Source organism: Coregonus clupeaformis, chromosome 2, assembly GCF_020615455.1.
Source record: "Coregonus clupeaformis isolate EN_2021a chromosome 2, ASM2061545v1, whole genome shotgun sequence".
Lineage (NCBI taxonomy): Eukaryota > Metazoa > Chordata > Actinopteri > Salmoniformes > Salmonidae > Coregonus > Coregonus clupeaformis.
This window is the reverse complement of record NC_059193.1, coordinates 20375175-20394889: the sequence shown is the minus strand read 5'-3', so window position 1 is coordinate 20394889 and position 19715 is coordinate 20375175. Positions and strand designations below refer to the sequence as shown.

Sequence of the window (19715 nt, the reverse complement as noted above, 5' to 3'; positions counted from 1 at the left end):
CCCCTCTCTCTCCCCCTGCCCTCCCCTGCCCCTCTCTCTCCCTCCCCTGCCCCTCTCTCTCTCCCTCCCCTGCCCCTCTCTCTCTCCCTCCCCTGCCCCTCTCTCTCTCTCCCTCCCTGCCCCTCTCTCTCTCTCCCTCCCTGCCCCTCTCTCTCTCCCTCCCCTCCCCCTCTCTCTCTCCCTCCCCTGCCCCTCTCTCTCTCCCTCCCTCGCCCCTCTCTCTCTCTCCCTCCCCTGCCCCTCTCTCTCTCCCTCCCCTGCCCCTCTCTCTCTCTCCCTCCCCTGCCCCTCTCTCTCTCCCTCCCCTGCCCCTCTCTCTCTCTCCCTCCCCTGCCCCTCTCTCTCTCCCTCCCCTGCCCCTCTCTCTCTCCCTCCCCTGCCCCTCTCTCTCTCCCTCCCCTGCCCCTCTCTCTCTCCCTCCCCTGCCCCTCTCTCTCTCTTCCTCCACTCTCCCTCCCTCTCCCCTCCTCTCCAACAATTCCCTATTCAGCTCCCCGTGCCCCTGCGCCCCTCCCTCCAACGACAGAGGTGCTATTGTCTCATTTCCTGTGGCCATGCAAGTCGACCTCCAGACCACCGACCTCACACGAACACACAAACAAATCCTCTGCCGAAATTCACATTCAACTAGGCACAGAATTGGGTCCCTTACTCCATTTTCCGCCAAAGTAAAAATAAACAGCGAGCTCTTCTAGATACGGCAAGTTTGATACGTTTTAACGACATGACAGAACCCGTGAAACTTTTAAATACTGTGGGAAGTGAAGTTACTGCAATGAGACCACCCGGCAGTCCAGTGCGGAAGAAAAACGAAACACTTGTCGGTGAAACAGTCTGATATTTCTGCACCAGGGAGCTGAAGGAGCAGCAGCGTTGGACGTGTTGACTTGACAACCGGAGGCGACAACAAGGTGAGCTGTCATCATCATCATCTTCATCATCGTCATCCTCACTAACTCAGATAACAGGTTTCTAGTTACCACAGCCACAAAGTCAAAATATTCACTGAGTGGACAAAACATTAGGAACACCTTCCTAATTTTTTATTTTTTTATTTTTTAATTTTATTTAACCTTTATTTAACCAGGTATGCCAGTTGAGAACAAGTTCTCATTTACAACTGCGACCTGGCCAAGATAAAACAAAGCAGTGCGATAAAAACAACAACACAGAGTTACATATGGGGTAAAACAAAACATAAAGTCAAAAATACAACAGAAAATATATATACAGTGTGTTCAAATGTAGTAAGTTATGGAGGTAGGGCAATAAATAGACCATAGTGCAAAATAGTTACAATTAGTATTAACACTGGAATGCTAGATGTGCAAGAGATTATGTGCAAATAGAGATACTGGGGTGCAAAAGAGCAAAATAAATAACAATATAGGGATGAGGTAGTTGGGTGGGCTAATTTCAGATGGGCTGTGTACAGGTGCAGTGATCGGTAAGGTGCTCTGACAACTGATGCTTAAAGTTAGTGAGGGAGATAAGTCTCCAGCTTCAGAGATTTTTGCAGTTCGTTCCAGTCATTGGCAGCAGAGAACTGGAAGGAATGGCGGCCAAAGGAGGTGTTGGCTTTGGGGATGACGTGAGATATACCTGCTGGAGCGGTGGGTGTTGCTATGGTGACCAGTGAGCTAAGATAAGGCGGGGATTTGCCTAGCAGTGATTTATAGATGACCTGGAGCCAGTGGGTTTGGCGACGAATATGTAGTGAGGGCCAGCCAACAAGAGCGTACAGGTCACAATGGTGGGTAGTATATGGGGCTTTGGTGACAAAACGGATGGCACTGTGATAGACTACATCCAATTTGCTGAGTAGGGTGTTGGAGGCTATTTTGTAAATGACATCGCCGAAGTCAAGGATCGGTAGGATAGTCAGTTTTACGAGGGCATGTTTGGCAGCATGAGTGAAGGAGGCTTTGTTGCGAAATAGGAAGCCGATTCTAGATCTACATTTTGATTGGAGATGCTTAATGTGAGTCTGGAAGGAGAGTTTACAGTCTAACCAGACACCTAGGTATTTGTAGTTGTCCACATACTCTAGGTCAGACCCGCCAAGAGTAGTGATTCTAGTCAGGTGGGCGGGTGCAAGCAGCGTTCGGTTGAAGAGCATGCATTTAGTTTTACTAGTGTTTAAGAGCAGTTGGAGGCTACTGAAGGAGTGTTGTATGGCATAGTATCTATAGTAAATACTATACTGTGTATTGTGTAGTATCCATAGTAAATACTATACTATGTATTGTCTAGTATCCATAGTAAATACTATACTATGTATTGTCTAGTATCCATAGTAAATACTATACTATGTATTGTCTAGTATCCTTAGTAAATACTATACTATGTATTGTGTAGTATCCATAGTAAATACTATACTATGTATTGTGTAGTATCCATAGTAAATACTATACTGTGTATTGTCTAGTATCCTTAGTAAATACTATACTATGTATTGTGTAGTATCCATAGTAAATACTATACTATGTATTGTGTAGTATCCATAGTAAATACTATACTGTGTATTGTGTAGTATCCATAGTAAATACTATACTATGTATTGTCTAGTATCCATAGTAAATACTATACTATGTATTGTCTAGTATCCATAGTAAATACTATACTATGTATTGTGTAGTATCCATAGTAAATACTATACTATGTATTGTCTAGTATCCTTAGTAAATACTATACTATGTATTGTCTAGTATCCATAGTAAATACTATACTATGTATTGTGTAGTATCCATAGTAAATACTATACTGTGTATTGTCTAGTATCCATAGTAAATACTATACTATGTATTGTGTAGTATCCATAGTAAATACTATACTATGTATTGTCTAGTATCCTTAGTAAATACTATACTATGTATTGTGTAGTATCCATAGTAAATACTATACTATGTATTGTGTAGTATCCATAGTAAATACTATACTGTGTATTGTCTAGTATCCATAGTAAATACTATACTGTGTATTGTCTAGTATCCTTAGTAAATACTATACTATGTATTGTCTAGTATCCATAGTAAATACTATACTATGTATTGTGTAGTATCCATAGTAAATACTATACTATGTATTGTCTAGTATCAATAGTAAATACTGTACTATGTATTGTGTTTGTAGCTCATGTATACAGCATCCCAGGTCATGGACCTTGCAAAGACAGCTGCATGCTCACAGAGTTCACTCACAGTGACACACACACAAAGACACACACACACATACCCACACACACACGCACACTCACATACACACAAACACATATACACACACACACACACTTTGGCACATTCCCTGACACTGCTTACCTCAGCTGTACGACAGTCACAGCAGAGCAGCATTAAGCAGTATGATACAGCTGAATGTTAGGAAAGCCATAAAGTCCGGCCAAGTGACTGTGTTAATGTGTTAAGTCACTGTGTGTTACTGTGTTAAGTCACTGTGTGGACAGAAAGTAGACTGTGGAAGGCTGTGAGAGAGAGAGAGAGAGAGAGAGAGAGAGAGAGAGAGAGAGAGAGAGAGAGAGAGAGAGAGAGAGAGAGAGAGAGAGAGAGAGAGAGAGAGAGAGAGAGAGAGAGAGAGAGAGAGAGAGAGAGAGAGAGAGAGAGAGAGAGAGAGAGAGAGAGAGAGAGAGAGAGAGAGAGAGAGAGAGAGAGAGAGAGAGAGAGAGAGAGAGAGAGAGAGAGGAGAGAGAGAGAGAGAGAGAGAGAGAGAGAGAGAGAGAGAGAGAGAGAGAGAGAGAGAGAGAGAGAGAGAGAGAGAGAGAGAGAGAGAGAGAGAGAGAGAGAGAAAATGTGGAAGGTACTGTCTAGGCGTTTGACAGTGCTAAAGATGTCACACTGCAGCTGACACAGTTCTACTATGATGACAGTCTAACTGACTTAGAGGGGATATTTTAGGCTATCATGCTAACAGTCTAACTGACTTAAAGAGGACATGCTAGGCTATCATGCTAACAGTCTAACTGACTTAAAGAGGACATGCTAGGCTATCATGCTAACAGTCTAACTGACTTAAAGAGGACATGCTAGGCTATCATGCTAACAGGCTAACTGACTTGTTTATTTCTGTCTGCAGGGAGAGCAACCAGCCCAAACACACAGATCGTGATGCCCTGGAGGGGTCTTGCCTTGTGGACCACCCACTGACCTCCCCAGAGAACGCCCCCCGACCCTCACCCTTCTACCTCCACCCCGGCCTCAGCATGGCTGGTCTGGTGCTGAACGAGACAGGCATGGAGGACTGTGGGATAGATGACAGCTTTAAGTATGACCTGTACAGTGTGGTCTACAGCGTGGTGTTTGTCCTGGGGCTCTGCACCAACTGTGCTGCTCTCTTTGTGTTCTGCTTCCGGATGAAGCTACGCAACGAGACAACGCTGTTCATGACTAACCTGGCGTTGTCAGACCTTGTGTTTGTGTTCACGCTGCCCTTCAAGGTCTACTACAATGTCAACCGACACTGGCCCTTCGGAGACGAGCTCTGCAAGGTAGTTACTAGTTTCTATCCCTTTTCACTGTGTGAACTGTTCCGTCATTGCTTTGCAGGTGTTTGGCTGTATAATACATCTATTCCACCCCCCAGGTGTCAGGCAATGAAGGAATGAATTAATTAATCAATGAATTAATCAATTAACCGGTCAATCTCTCTCCATCCCCCAGGTATCAGGAACAGCTTTCATAACCAATATCTATGGCTCCATGCTGTTCCTCACCTGCATCAGTGTGGACCGCTTTCTGGCCATCGTCTACCCCTTCCGCTCGCGCTCAGTCCGCACGCGGAGGAACGCGGGCCTGGTGTGTGCTGCGGTCTGGCTCACCATCGTGGGGGGAGGGATATCGGTCACCTTCTTTTCCACGATCAACCAGGCGAACCGCGCCACGGCCTGCTTCGAGGGATTCTCCAAGAGCACCTGGAAGACATACCTGTCTAAGATCACTATCTTTATAGAGGTGAGGAGAGAGAGATAGGGAGGGATGGAGGCAGGGAGGGCGTGACAGAGAGAGAGGCAGGGAGGTAGAGACAGAGAGAGAGGCAGGGAGGTAGAGACAGAGAGAGAGGCAGGGAGGTAGAGACAGAGAGAGAGGCAGGGAGAGAGAGACAGAGAGAGAGGCAGGGAGGGAGGGAGAGACAGAGAGAGAGGCAGGGAGGGAGGGAGGGAGAGACAGAGAGAGAGGCAGGGAGGGAGGGAGAGACAGAGAGAGAGGCAGGGAGGGAGAGACAGAGAGAGAGGCAGGGAGAGAGAGACAGAGAGAGAGGCAGGGAGAGAGAGACAGAGAGAGAGGCAGGGAGAGAGAGACAGAGAGAGAGGCAGGGAGGTAGAGACAGAGAGAGAGGCAGGGAGGTAGAGACAGAGAGAGAGGCAGGGAGGGAGAGACAGAGAGAGGCAGGGAGGGAGAGACAGAGAGATAGGCAGGGAGGGAGAGACAGAGAGAGAGGCAGGGAGGTACGGTCGTACTCTGCGAATATTGTAGAGCATGAACCTGCAGGATTGGGTCACCGCTTTGATGTTAGCGGAGAACGACAGGGTGTTGTCCAGGGTCACGCCAAGGTTCTTTGCACTCTGGGAGGAGGACACAATGGAGTTGTCAACCGTGATGGCGAGATCATGGAGCGGGCAGTCCTTCCCCGGGAGGAAGAGCAGCTCTGTCTTGCCGAGGTTCAGCTTGAGGTGGTGATCCGACATCCACACTGATATGTCTGCCAAACATGCAGAGATGCGATTCGCCACCTGGTTATCAGAAGGGGGAAAGGAGAAAATTAATTGTTTGTCGTCTGCGTAGCAATGATAGGAGAGACCATGTGAGGATATGACAGAGCCAAGTGACTTGGTGTATAGAGAGAATAGGAGAGGCCTAGAACTGAGCCCTGGGGGACACCAGTGGTGAGAGCACATGGTTCGGAGACAGATTCTCGCCACGCCACCTGGTAGGAGCGACCTGTCAGGTAGGACGCAATCCAAGAGTGAGCAGCGCCAGAGATGCCCAACTCGGAGAGGGTGGAGAAGAGGATCTGATGGTTCACAGTATCAAAGGCAGCAGATAGGTCTAGAAGGATAAGAGCAGAGGAGAGAGAGTTAGCTTTAGCAGTGCGGAGAGCCTCCGTGACACAGAGAAGAGCAGTCTCAGTTGAATGAACAGTCTTGAAACATGACTGGTTTGGATCAAGAAGGTAATTCTGAGAGAGATAGCAGGAGAGTTGGCTAGAGACGGCACGCTCAAGAGTTTTGGAGAGAAAAGAAAGAAGGGATACTGTTCTGTAGTTGTTGACATTGGAGGGATCGAGTGTAGGTTTTTTGAGGAGGGGTGCAACTCTCGCTCTCTTGAAGATGGAAGGGACATGGCCAGCGGTCAAGGATGAGTTGATGAGCGAGGTGAGGTAAGGGAGAAGGTCTCCGGAGATGGTCTGGAGAAGAGAGGAGGGGATAGGGTCAAGCGGGCAGGTTGTTGGGCGGCCTGCAGTCACAAGTCGCAAGATTTTATCTGGAGAGAGAGGGGAGAAAGAAGTCAAAGCATAGGGTAGGGCAGTGTGAGCAGTACCAGCGGTGTCATTTGACTTAATAAATGAGGATCGGATGTCGTCAACCTTCTTTTCCAAATGGTTGACGAAGTCATCCACAGAGAGGGAGGAGGGAGGAGGGAGGGGGAGGAGGATTCAGCAGGGAGGAGAAGGTGGCAAAGAGCTTCCTAGGGTTAGAGGCAGAGGCTTGAAATTTAGAGTGGTAGAAAGTGGCTTTAGCAGCGGAAACAGAAGAAGAGAATGTAGAGAGGAGAGAGTGAAAAGATGACAGGTCCGCAGGGAGTCTAGTTTTCCTCCATTTCCACTCGGCTGCCCGGATCCCACTTCTGTGAGCTCGCAATGAGTCGTCAAAGCCACGGAGCAGGAGGGGAGGACCGAGCCGGCCGGAAGGATAGGGGACATAGAGAGTCAAAAGATGCAGAAAGGGAGGAGAGGAGGGTTGAGGAGGCAGAATCAGGAGATCGGAGGGAGAAGGATTTAGCAGAGGGAAGAGATGATAGGATGGAAGAGGAGAGAGTAGCGGGAGAGAGAGAGCGAAGGTTGCGATGGCACATTACCATCTGAGTAGGGACAGAGTGAGTAGTGTTGGAGTAGAGCGAGAGAGAAAAGGATACAAAGTAGTGGTCGGAGACTTGGAGGGGAGTTGCAGTGAGATTAGTAGAAGAACAGCATCTAGTAAAGATGAGGTCAAGCGTATTGCCTGCCTTGTGAGTAGGGGGGGATGGTGAGAGGGTGAGGTCAAAAGAGGAAAGGATTGGAAAGAAGGAGGCAGAGAGAAATGAGTCAAAGGCAGACGTAGGGAGGTTAAAGTCACCCAGAACTGTGAGGGGTGAGCCATCCTCAGGAAAGGAACTTGTCAAGCTCATTGATGAACTCTCCAAGGGAACCTGGAGGGCGATAAATGACAAGGATGTTAAGCTTGAATGGGCTAGTGACTGTGACAGCATGGAATTCAAATGAGGAGATAGACAGATGGGTCAGGGGAAAAAGAGAGAATGTCCACTTGGGTGAGATGCAGATTGCTGTGCCACCGCCACGCTGACCAGATGCTCTCGGGGTATGCGAGAACACATGGTCAGACGAGGAAAGAGCAGTAGGAGTAGCAGTGTTTTCTGTGGTAATCCATGTTTCCGTCAGCGCCAAGTAGTGGAGGGCCTGGAGGGTAGCATAGGCTGAGATGAACTCTGCCTTGTTGGCTGCATAACGTCAGTTCCTGAGGCTGCTGGAGACCTGGAACTCCACGTGGGTCGTGCGCGCAGGGACCACCAGGTTAGAGAGGCAGCAGCCACGCGGTGTGAAGCGTTTGTATGGCCTGTGCAGAGAGGAGAGAACAGGGATAGACAGACACATAGTTGACAGGCTACAGAGAAAGGCTACAATAATGCAAAAGAAAACGGAAGGAAATGAACTAAACATCTGGGAAAGCGAGAGAGCGGGGCCTCCCTCACTTAAATTTCACTGAAACACTCAAATATAACTCTCCCAACTTCCACTTTAGAAATTATAATTGTTGTAAACTACAGCGGTTCAATGTTTCTAGGAATAGACTCTAACTTAGTTTATTCAGCTAGCTTACTTGGTACACCGAATCATATGACGCCAAAGCCAACTAACATGCTAGCCTCCAATAACACGGTTTAGCACCAATACTCGATTACAACAAACCACCAGTGTGTTAACATGCCAAGCAGATCATTCGTGTCCGTGTCTAACATTGTGTAAAGTTTTGGGGTAGTTTTGACAGTTTGAGTGAGTATGTCGTCAACTTATTCAGCCAGTTAGTTAGCTAGCTAGCTAGCCATTGCTCTCTGCCAACGAACTAACCCCTCCTCCCACGGCACGAACACACAGAGAGCCAAGCTAACGTTAGCTAGTCACCCATGTCCCGAATTCCCTTGAACGACTCTGGTTACCAGTATGTAAAAACAAAACAAAAATAAATGTAGGTTATAACTTACCCTTAGTAGCTACTGTTAGCCAGTTAAGTGCAAAGCTAGCCACTGAATCGATTCAGCCAGTTCGCGTCTGTCCCAACGGAGAGAAATTATAATTGTTGTAAACTACAGCGGTTCAATGTTTTCTAGGAATAGACTCTAACTTTATTCAGCTAACTTGGTACACAACAACAAAAAACATATCACGGCAATTGGTTTGATACATTCACCTCTGAAGGTAAATAATGTACTTAAATTCAGTAATCTTGCTCTGATTTGTCATCCTAAGGGTCATCCTAAGGGTTTGATAAAATCAATTTTTATATTCAAATGTAGGAACTGGGTTCTACAGTTTGAACCCCTGCTGTCTCTGGCTCCATACGCACCCGGCCATCTAGATGTGTAAAAGTTAGCGTATAAGCTAATGATCCATCATATATGGCATCCATGGGAGTGTGTAAACTTACATTTTGTATTACCATCATTTGTGTATGTTCTCTATAGTTATGTACTTGAAAATGTTGCAATTGACCAATTCGCTACAAAATAGTCCAGTATTGCAATGCTTCACTGGATCAATCTGAAACTTTGCGCACACACTGCTGACATCAAGTGGCCAAAATCTAAATTGCGCTTAAACTGCAATATTATATTGTGGCCTTTCTCTTGCATTTCAACGATGATGAAAAAATAAATAAATAGAAAATGCATTTTTTAAATTTTTATTATCTTTTACCAGATCTAATGTGTTATATTCTCCTACATTAATTTCACATTTCCACAAACTTCAAAGTGTTTCCTTTCAAATGGTATCAAGAATATGCATATCCTTGCTTCAGGTCCTGAGCTACAGGCAGTTAGATTAGGGTATGTCATTTTAGGCCAAAATTGAAAAAAAAGGGTACTAGTTAAAGTGACTATGCATAGATAATAAACAGCGAGCAGCAGCAGCATAAAAAAGGAGGGGGGGTCAATGTAAATAGTCTGGGTGGCCTTTGATTAGCTGTTCAGCAGTCTTACGGCTTGGGGGTAGAAGCTGTTAAGAAGCCTTTTGGACCCAGACTTGGCGCTCCGGTACCGCTTGCCGTGCGGTAGCAGAGAGAACAGTCTATGACTAGGGTGGCTGGAGTCTTTGACAATTTTGAGGGCCTTCCTCTGACACCGCCTGGTATAGAGGTCCTGGATGGCAGGAAGCTTGGCCCCGTGATGTACTGGGTCGTACGCACTACCCTCTGTAGTGCCTTGCGGTCGGAGGCCGAACAGTTGCCATACCAGGCAGTGATGCAACCAGTCAGGATATTCTCGATAGTGCAGCTGTAGAACTTTTTGAGGATCTGAGGACCCATGCCAAATTCTTTCAGTCTCCTGAGGGGGAATAGGCATTGTCGTGCCCTCTTCACAACTGTCTTGGTGTGTTTGGACCATGATAGTTTGTTGGTGATGTGGACGCCAAGCAACTTGAAGCTCTCCTACCCCACTACAGCCCCGTCGATGAGAATGGGGCCGTGCTGGGCCCTCCTTTTCCTGTAGTCCACGATCATCTCCTTTGTCTTGATCACGTTGAGGGAGAGGTTGTTGTCCTGCATCTCTGACCTCCTCCCTATAGGCTGTCTCATTGTAGTCGGTGATCAGGCCTACCACCGTTGTGTTGTCGGCAAATGTAATGATGGTGTTGGAGTCGTGCCTGGCCATGCAGTCATGGGTGAACAGGGAGTACAGGAGAGGACTAAGCACGCACCCCTGAGGGGCCCCCGTGTTGAGGATCAGCGTGGCAGATGTGTTGTTGTCTACCCTTACCACCTAGGGGTGAACCGTCAGAAAGTCCAGGATCCAGTTGCAGAGGGAGGTGTTTAGTCCCAGGGTCCTTAGCTTAGTGATGAGCTTTGTGGGCACTATGGTGTTGAACGCTGAGCTGTAGTCAATGAACAGCATTCTCACGTAGGTGTTCCTTTTGTCCAGGTGGGGAAGGGCAGTGTGGAGTGCAATAGAGATTGCTTCATCTGTGGATCTGTTGGGGCGGTATGCAAATTGGAGTGGGTCTAGTGTTTCTGGGATGATTGTGTTGATGTTAGCCATGACAAACCTTTCAAAGCCCTTCATGGCCACAGACGTGAGTGCTACAGGTCGGTAGTCATTTAGGCAGGTTACCTTGGGGTTCTTGAGCACAGGGACTATGGTGGTCTGTTTGAAACATGTTGGTATTACAGACTCGGCCAGGGACAGGTTGAAAATATCAGTGAAGACACTTGCCAGTTGGTCAGCGCATGCTCAGAGTACACGTCCTGGCAATCCGTTAAAGGTCTTACTCACATCGGCTACGGCGAGCGTGATCACACAGTCATCAGGAACAGCTGGTGCTCTCATGCATGCTTCAGTATTACTTGCTTCAAATCGGGTATAAAAGTAATTTAGCTCGTCTGGTCGGCTTGTGTCACTGGGCAGCTCGCGGCTGAGCTTCCCTTTGTGGTCTGTAATAGTTTGCAAGCCCTGCCACATCCAACGAGCGTTGGAGCCAGTGTTGTAGGATTCAATCTTAGTCCTGTATTGAAGCTTTGCCTGATTGATGGTTCGTCGGAGGGCATAGCGGGATTTCTTATAAGCGTCCGGGTTAGTCCCACTCCTTGAAAGCGGCAGCTCAACCCTTTAGCTCAGTGCGGATGTTGCCTGTAATCCATGGCTTCTGGTTGGGGTATATACGTACAGTCACTGTGGGGACGACATCATCGATGCACTTATTGATGAAGCCGGTGGCTGATGTGGTGTACTCCTCAATGCCATCGGATGATCCCGGAACATATTCCAGTCTGTGCTACCAAAACAGTCCTGTAGCTTAGCATCTGCGTCATCTGACAACTTCCGTATTGACCGAGTCACTGGTGATTCCTGCTTTAGTTTTTGATTGTAAGCTGGAATCAGGAGGATAGAATTATGGTCAGATTTGCCAAATGGAGGGTGAGGGAGAGCTTTGTACGTGTCTGTGTGTGGAGTAAAGGTGGTGTAGAGTTTTTTTTGTCTGGTTGCACATGTATCATGCTGGTAGAAATTAGGTAAAAGAGATTTAAGTGTGTGTATCAGTGTGTATCAGTGTGTGTATCAGTGTGTATCAGTGTGTGTATCAGTGTGTGTATCAGTGTGTATCAGTGTGTGTATCAGTGTGTATCAGTGTGTGTATCAGTGTGTATCAGTGTGTGTATCAGTGTGTATCAGTGTGTGTATCAGTGTGTATCAGTGTGTATCAGTGTGTGTATCAGTGTGTATCAGTGTGTGTATCAGTGTGTATCAGTGTGTATCAGTGTGTGTATCAGTGTGTGTATCAGTGTGTATCAGTGTGTGTATCAGTGTGTATCAGTGTGTGTATCAGTGTGTATCAGTGTGTATCAGTGTGTGTATCAGTGTGTGTATCAGTGTGTATCAGTGTGTATCAGTGTGTGTATCAGTGTGTATCAGTGTGTATCAGTGTGTGTATCAGTGTGCATCAGTATGTATCAGTGTGTATCAGTGTATGTATCAGTGTGTATCAGTGTGTATCAGTGTGTATCAGTGTGTGTATCAGTGTGTGTATCAGTGTGTGTATCAGTGTGTGTATCAGTGTGTATCAGTGTGTGTATCAGTGTGTATCAGTGTGTGTATCAGTGTGTATCCGTGTGTGTATCAGTGTGTATCAGTGTGTGTATCAGTGTGTATCAGTGTGTATCAGTGTGTGTATCAGTGTGTGTATCAGTGTGTATCAGTGTGTGTATCAGTGTGTATCAGTGTGTATCAGTGTGTATCAGTGTGTATCAGTGTGTATCAGTGTGTGTATCAGTGTGTATCAGTGTGTATCAGTGTGTGTATCAGTGTGTATCAGTGTGTGTATCAGTGTGTATCAGTGTGTATCAGTGTGTGTATCAGTGTGCATCAGTATGTATCAGTGTGTATCAGTGTATGTATCAGTGTGTATCAGTGTGTATCAGTGTGTATCAGTGTGTATCAGTGTGTGTATCAGTGTGTGTATCAGTGTGTGTATCAGTGTGTGATCAGTGTGTATCAGTGTGTGTATCAGTGTGTGTATCAGTGTGTATCAGTGTGTATCAGTGTGTGTATCAGTGTGTATCAGTGTGTATCAGTGTGTGTATCAGTGTGCATCAGTATGTATCAGTGTGTATCAGTGTGTATCAGTGTGTGTATCAGTGTGTGTATCAGTGTGTGTATCAGTGTGTGTATCAGTGTGTATCAGTGTGTGTATCAGTGTGTATCAGTGTGTGTATCAGTGTGTGTATCAGTGTGTATCCGTGTGTGTATCAGTGTGTATCAGTGTGTGTATCAGTGTGTATCAGTGTGTATCAGTGTGTGTATCAGTGTGTGTATCAGTGTGTATCAGTGTGTGTATCAGTGTGTATCAGTGTGTATCAGTGTGTATCAGTGTGTATCAGTGTGTATCAGTGTGTATCAGTGTGTATCAGTGTGTATCAGTGTGTGTATCAGTGTGTATCAGTGTGTATCAGTGTGTATCAGTGTGTATCAGTGTGTGTATCAGTGTGTATCAGTGTGTGTATCAGTGTGTATCAGTGTGTGTATTAGTGTGTGTATCAGTGTGTATCAGTGTGTATCAGTGTGTGTATCAGTGTGTATCAGTGTGTGTATCAGTGTGTATCAGTGTGTGTATCAGTGTGTATCAGTGTGTATCAGTGTGTATCAGTGTGTGTATCAGTGTGTATCAGTGTGTGTATCAGTGTGTATCAGTGTGTGTATCAGTGTGTGTATCAGTGTGTATCAGTGTGTGTATCAGTGTGTGTATCAGTGTGTATCAGTGTGTGTATCAGTGTGTGTATCAGTGTGTGTATCAGTGTGTATCAGTGTGTGTATCAGTGTGTATCAGTGTGTGTATCAGTGTGTGTATCAGTGTGTATCAGTGTGTGTATCAGTGTGTGTATCAGTGTGTGTATCAGTGTGTGTATCAGTGTGTATCAGTGTGTATCAGTGTGTGTATCAGTGTGTATCAGTGTGTATCAGTGTGTATCAGTGTGTGTATCAGTGTGTGTATCAGTGTGTATCAGTGTGTATCAGTGTGTATCAGTGTGTGTATCAGTGTGTGTATCAGTGTGTATCAGTGTGTGTATCAGTGTGTGTGTATCAGTGTGTGTATCAGTGTGTATCAGTGTGTGTATCAGTGTGTATCAGTGTGTATCAGTGTGTATCAGTGTGTATCAGTGTGTGTATCAGTGTGTGTATCAGTGTGTATCAGTGTGTGTATCAGTGTGTATCAGTGTGTGTATCAGTGTGTGTATCAGTGTGTATCAGTGTGTGTATCAGTGTGTGTATCAGTGTGTATCAGTGTGTATCAGTGTGTATCAGTGTGTGTATCAGTGTGTATCAGTGTGTGTATCAGTGTGTGTATCAGTGTGTATCAGTGTGTATAGTTGTATCAGTGTGTATCAGTGTGTGTATCAGTGTGTGTATCAGTGTGTATCAGTGTGTGTATCAGTGTGTATCAGTGTGTATCAGTGTGTATCAGTGTATCAGTGTGTATCAGTGTGTATCAGTGTGTATCAGTGTGTGTATCAGTGTGTGTATCAGTGTGTATCAGTGTGTGTATCAGTGTGTATCAGTGTGTGTATCAGTGTGTATCAGTGTGTATCAGTGTGTGTATCAGTGTGTATCAGTGTGTATCAGTGTGTGTATCAGTGTGTATCAGTGTGTGTATCAGTGTGTATCAGTGTGTATCAGTGTGTGTATCAGTGTGTATCAGTGTGTGTATCAGTGTGTATCAGTGTGTATCAGTGTGTGTATCAGTGTGTATCAGTGTGTGTATCAGTGTGTATCAGTGTGTGTATCAGTGTGTGTATCAGTGTGTGTATCAGTGTGTGTATCAGTGTGTGTATCAGTGTGTATCAGTGTGTATCAGTGTGTGTATCAGTGTGTATCAGTGTGTGTATCAGTGTGTATCAGTGTGTGTATCAGTGTGTATCAGTGTGTATCAGTGTGTGTATCAGTGTGTGTATCAGTGTGTATCAGTGTGTGTATCAGTGTGTATCAGTGTGTATCAGTGTGTATCAGTGTGTGTATCAGTGTGTATCAGTGTGTATCAGTGTGTATCAGTGTGTGTATCAGTGTGTATCAGTGTGTGTATCAGTGTGTATCAGTGTGTATCAGTGTGTGTATCAGTGTGTATCAGTGTGTGTATCAGTGTGTGTATCAGTGTGTATCAGTGTGTGTATCAGTGTGTGTATCAGTGTGTGTATCAGTGTGTGTATCAGTGTGTATCAGTGTGTGTATCAGTGTGTGTATCAGTGTGTGTATCAGTGTGTATCAGTGTGTGTATCAGTGTGTATCAGTGTGTATCAGTGTGTGTGTATCAGTGTGTATCAGTGTGTGTATCAGTGTGTGTATCAGTGTGTGTATCAGTGTGTGTATCAGTGTGTATCAGTGTGTGTGTCAGTGTGTGTGTCAGTGTGTGTATCAGTGTGTATCAGTGTGTGTATCAGTGTGTATCAGTGTGTATCAGTGTGTGTATCAGTGTGTATCAGTGTGTATCAGTGTGTGTATCAGTGTGTGTATCAGTGTGTATCAGTGTGTATCAGTGTGTGTATCAGTGTGTATCAGTGTGTGTATCAGTGTGTATCAGTGTGTGTATCAGTGTGTGTATCAGTGTGTATCAGTGTGTATCAGTGTGTGTATCAGTGTGTATCAGTGTGTGTATCAGTGTGTGTATCAGTGTGTGTATCAGTGTGTATCAGTGTGTGATCAGTGTGTGATCAGTGTGTATCAGTGTGTGTATCAGTGTGTGTATCAGTGTGTGTATCAGTGTGTGATCAGTGTGTATCAGTGTGTGTATCAGTGTGTGTATCAGTGTGTATCAGTGTGTATCAGTGTGTGTATCAGTGTGTATCAGTGTGTATCAGTGTGTATCAGTGTGTGTGTGTGTATCAGTGTGTATCAGTGTGTATCAGTGTGTATCAGTGTGTATCAGTGTGTATCAGTGTGTATCAGTGTGTGTATCAGTGTGTGTATCAGTGTGTATCAGTGTGTGTATCAGTGTGTGTATCAGTGTGTATCAGTGTTTGTATCAGTGTGTATCAGTGTGTGTATCAGTGTGTATCAGTGTGTATCAGTGTGTGTATCAGTGTGTGTATCAGTGTGTGTATCAGTGTGTATCAGTGTGTGTATCAGTGTGTGTATCAGTGTGTATCAGTGTGTATCAGTGTGTGTATCAGTGTGTATCAGTGTGTATCAGTGTGTATCAGTGTGTATCAGTGTGTGTATCAGTGTGTATCAGTGTGTGTATCAGTGTGTATCAGTGTGTGTATCAGTGTGTATCAGTGTGTGTATCAGTGTGTATCAGTGTGTGTATCAGTGTGTATCAGTGTGTATCAGTGTGTATCAGTGTGTGTATCAGTGTGTATCAGTGTGTGTATCAGTGTGTATCAGTGTGTGTATCAGTGTGTATCAGTGTGTATCAGTGTGTGTATCAGTGTGTATCAGTGTGTATCAGTGTGTGTATCAGTGTGTATCAGTGTGTGTATCAGTGTGTATCAGTGTGTGTATCAGTGTGTGTATCAGTGTGTGTATCAGTGTGTATCAGTGTGTGTATCAGTGTGTATCAGTGTGTATCAGTGTGTGTATCAGTGTGTATCAGTGTGTGTATCAGTGTGTATCAGTGTGTGTATCAGTGTGTATCAGTGTGTATCAGTGTGTATCAGTGTGTGTATCAGTGTGTGTATCAGTGTGTGTATCAGTGTGTGTATCAGTGTGTATCAGTGTGTGTATCAGTGTGTATCAGTGTGTGTATCAGTGTGTATCAGTGTGTGTATCAGTGTGTGTATCAGTGTGTGTATGTGTGTGTATCAGTGTATCAGTGTGTGTATCAGTGTGTATCAGTGTGTGTATCAGTGTGTGTATCAGTGTGTGTATCAGTGTGTGTATCAGTGTGTGTATCAGTGTGTGTATCAGTGTGTATCAGTGTGTGTATCAGTGTGTATCAGTGTGTATCAGTGTGTATCAGTGTGTATCAGTGTGTATCAGTGTGTATCAGTGTGTGTATCAGTGTGTATCAGTGTGTATCAGTGTGTGTATCAGTGTGTGTATCAGTGTGTGTATCAGTGTGTATCAGTGTGTGTATCAGTGTGTGTATCAGTGTGTGTATCAGTGTGTGTATCAGTGTGTGTATCAGTGTGTATCAGTGTGTGATCAGTGTGTGTATCAGTGTGTATCAGTGTGTATCAGTGTGTTATCAGTGTGTATCAGTGTGTGTATCAGTGTGTGTATCAGTGTGTGTATCAGTGTGTGTATCAGTGTGTATCAGTGTGTATCAGTGTGTATCAGTGTGTATCAGTGTGTATCTGTGTGTGTATCAGTGTGTATCAGTGTGTGTATCAGTGTGTGTATCAGTGTGTGTATCAGTGTGTGTATCAGTGTGTGTATCAGTGTGTGTATCAGTGTGTATCAGTGTGTATCAGTGTGTATCAGTGTGTGTATTAGTGTGTGTATCAGTGTGTGTATCAGTGTGTGTATCAGTGTGTATCAGTGTGTATCAGTGTGTGTATCAGTGTGTGTATCAGTGTGTATCAGTGTGTGTATCAGTGTGTGTATCAGTGTGTGTATCAGTGTATGTATCAGTGTGTATCAGTGTGTATCAGTGTGTATCAGTGTGTATCAGTGTGTGTATCAGTTTGTATCAGTGTGTATCAGTGTGTGTATCAGTGTGTATCAGTGTGTGTATCAGTGTGTATCTTATTATTAGTGTATTTTGTTTATGTGCTAAGCTCTTCCTGTACTCTCCAGATCGTAGGTTTTCTTCTCCCCCTCCTGACCAACCTGGTGTGTTCCTCTCTGGTGCTGAGAACCCTCCGTCGCCCAGGGACCATCGGCCACGGCTGCAACAGCAAGCGCCGGGTCCTCCGTATGATCCTCGTCCACCTGGCCATCTTCATCGTCTGCTTTGTCCCCTACAACTCCATCCTCTTCCTCTACGCCATGGTGCGGACCCAGGCTCTGGCCAACTGTAACCTGGAGAGGTATAACTAACCCTAACCCTAACGCTACAACTCCATCCTCTTCCTCTACTCCATGGTGTGGACCCAGGCTCTGGCCAACTGTAACCTGGAGGGGTATAACTAACCCTAACCCTACAACTCCATCCTCTTCCTCTACTCCATGGTGTGGACCCAGGCTCTGGCCAACTGTAACCTGGAGCGGTTAACTAACCCTAACCCTAACGCTACAACTCCATCCTCTTCCTCTACTCCATGGTGTGGACCCAGGCTCTGGCCAACTGTAACCTGGAGAGGTATAACTAACCCTAACCCTACAACTCCATCCTCTTCCTCTACTCCATGGTATGGAGGTATAACTAACCCTAACCCAGGCTCTGGCCAACTGTAACACTTTAGCGCTTGCATTTTAACAATCAATCAACATGCCAATTTTTATAATACTGCACTTATTCAACGTTCTTGTAAATATCCTCTGAAATGTGTTGTTGCTGTTTTTAGATATGTGATTTAGTCTGTCTGTATGTTTGGTGTTTACTGCAAAATGACTTGCCTCATTGAGGCCATTAATTAGCGTTGTTGTGAATGTGAAGGTTTGTCCGGACGCTGTACCCAATCACCCTGTGTCTGGCCACCCTCAACTGCTGCTTAGACCCAGTGGTGTACTACTTTACCTCTGAGTCCTTCCAGAAGAGTCTCACCACCGGGGGGAAGGGTTGGGTCCGGGCTGAGAGCATCCCCCGCAGCGATACACACCTGAGTAGTGAGGCAGAGACGCAGCAGGACACAGGGACACTGACCAGGGATTGGAGACCGTCGGGAGACACACGGGACTGGACAGTCACCAGGAGAGACTCACGAGAAGCATCACTCACTGGAGACACACAGGACTGGACAGTCACCAGGAGAGACTCACGAGAAGCATCACTCACTGGAGACACACGAGACGCACACGCTCTCGCCAGCAACGGGAAAGATACGGGGGTGAATGAGACTCCGTTCTGACACTACGTGGGAGAGAGAGAGAAAGAGAGAGAGAGAGAAAGAGAGAGGGAGAAAGAGAGAGAGGAAGAGAGAGAGAGAGAGAGAGAGAGAGAGAGAGAGAGAGAGAGAGAGAGAGAGAGAGAGAGAGAGAGAGAGGGAGAGTGAGTGAGGAAGAGCGATAGAGAGAAGGAGAAAAAAAGAGAGAGAGAGAGAGAGAGAGAGAGAGAGAGAGAGAGAGAGAGAGAGAGAGAGAGAGAGAGAGAGAGAGAGAGAGAGAGAGAGAGAGAGAGAGAGAGAGAGAGAGAGAGAGAGAGAGAGAGAGAGAGAGAGAGAGAGAGAGAGAGAGAGAGAGAGAGGATGAGATAGAGAAAGAGAGAGAGAGAGGAAGATAGAGATGGAGAGAGGAAGAGAGAGAGGGAGAGAGAGAGAAAGAGAGAGAGAAGAAGAGAGAGAGAGAAGGAGAAAGAGAGAGAGGAAGAGAGAGAGAGAGAGATAGATGGAGAAAGAAAGCGAGAGAACAGTTCAGGATGGAAAGATCAGGTATTTGAGTCTAAGCCCTAGTTCAAAAGCTACTGTATCGCCGCTCCAAACAAAAAAATATGTCACTTTCTCTTTGGAAGAGTGGAGATAGAATGCAGTGCGCCTCGTCAGACTTTTGACAATAGTACGGCAGCCTCTGCCTCCTTCGGCAGGGTGCGTGGGAAGCACTCCTCTGTTTCATGCAAGCCGCCAGAGCAGTTCTTCCACTGTCGGGAGAAATGGTAATGTATATTAATATATGTTAATTGCTTGCAAATAAAGGTTGCTTCGCTACCACACCTACAACAGAAGCACAACCATGGTCTCGAATTCGCAGGTGTAGGACTTCTGTTATGCTTGAATTCAACACTAAACCAAAGGGAAGTCTGTTGCAGTGTTGAGAGTGGTTGACTGGGTGAATAGAGTCAATATCAGGGGATATCTTTATGTATATATTTCCAGATATCTGACATTTGTTACCGACCAGCTCGATTCGATCTTACGTAGCAAAATGTTTAATTGTGTTTTTTACATTGGACAAAAGTAGAGACTCCGAGCTAGAAAATGCTTTATCATACACTACAGTTGAGGAACAATGGGAAAGTCATTCTGCTTTGAAAGTTGATAAACTTGTAACCCCACTTTTGAGAAAATGGTCCTTGAATGTTTTGGTACCTACTGGAGAGCTCTTCTTTGTCTACACCCTATTCAGCATCGTTCACACCCTCTTAAGCCTTAGCCCCACCCATCTCTTTAAGGATTCACATGTGAGGCCATGTGC

At 45.5% G+C, this 19715-nt stretch overlaps 1 protein-coding gene across 1 annotated transcript; it reads left to right on the top strand.

Annotated features, from left to right (window-relative positions):
- Positions 1-563: 563 nt before the first annotated feature.
- On the top strand, positions 564-18513 carry LOC121531640 (lysophosphatidic acid receptor 4). Its single transcript, XM_041836991.2, has 5 exons — positions 564-911; positions 4087-4498; positions 4671-4961; positions 17223-17455; positions 18025-18513. Exons 2-5 carry the CDS (start codon positions 4214-4216, stop codon positions 18434-18436), a joined length of 1221 nt encoding a protein of 406 aa, XP_041692925.2. The 5' UTR covers positions 564-911; positions 4087-4213; the 3' UTR covers positions 18437-18513.
- Positions 18514-19715: the final 1202 nt, after the last annotated feature.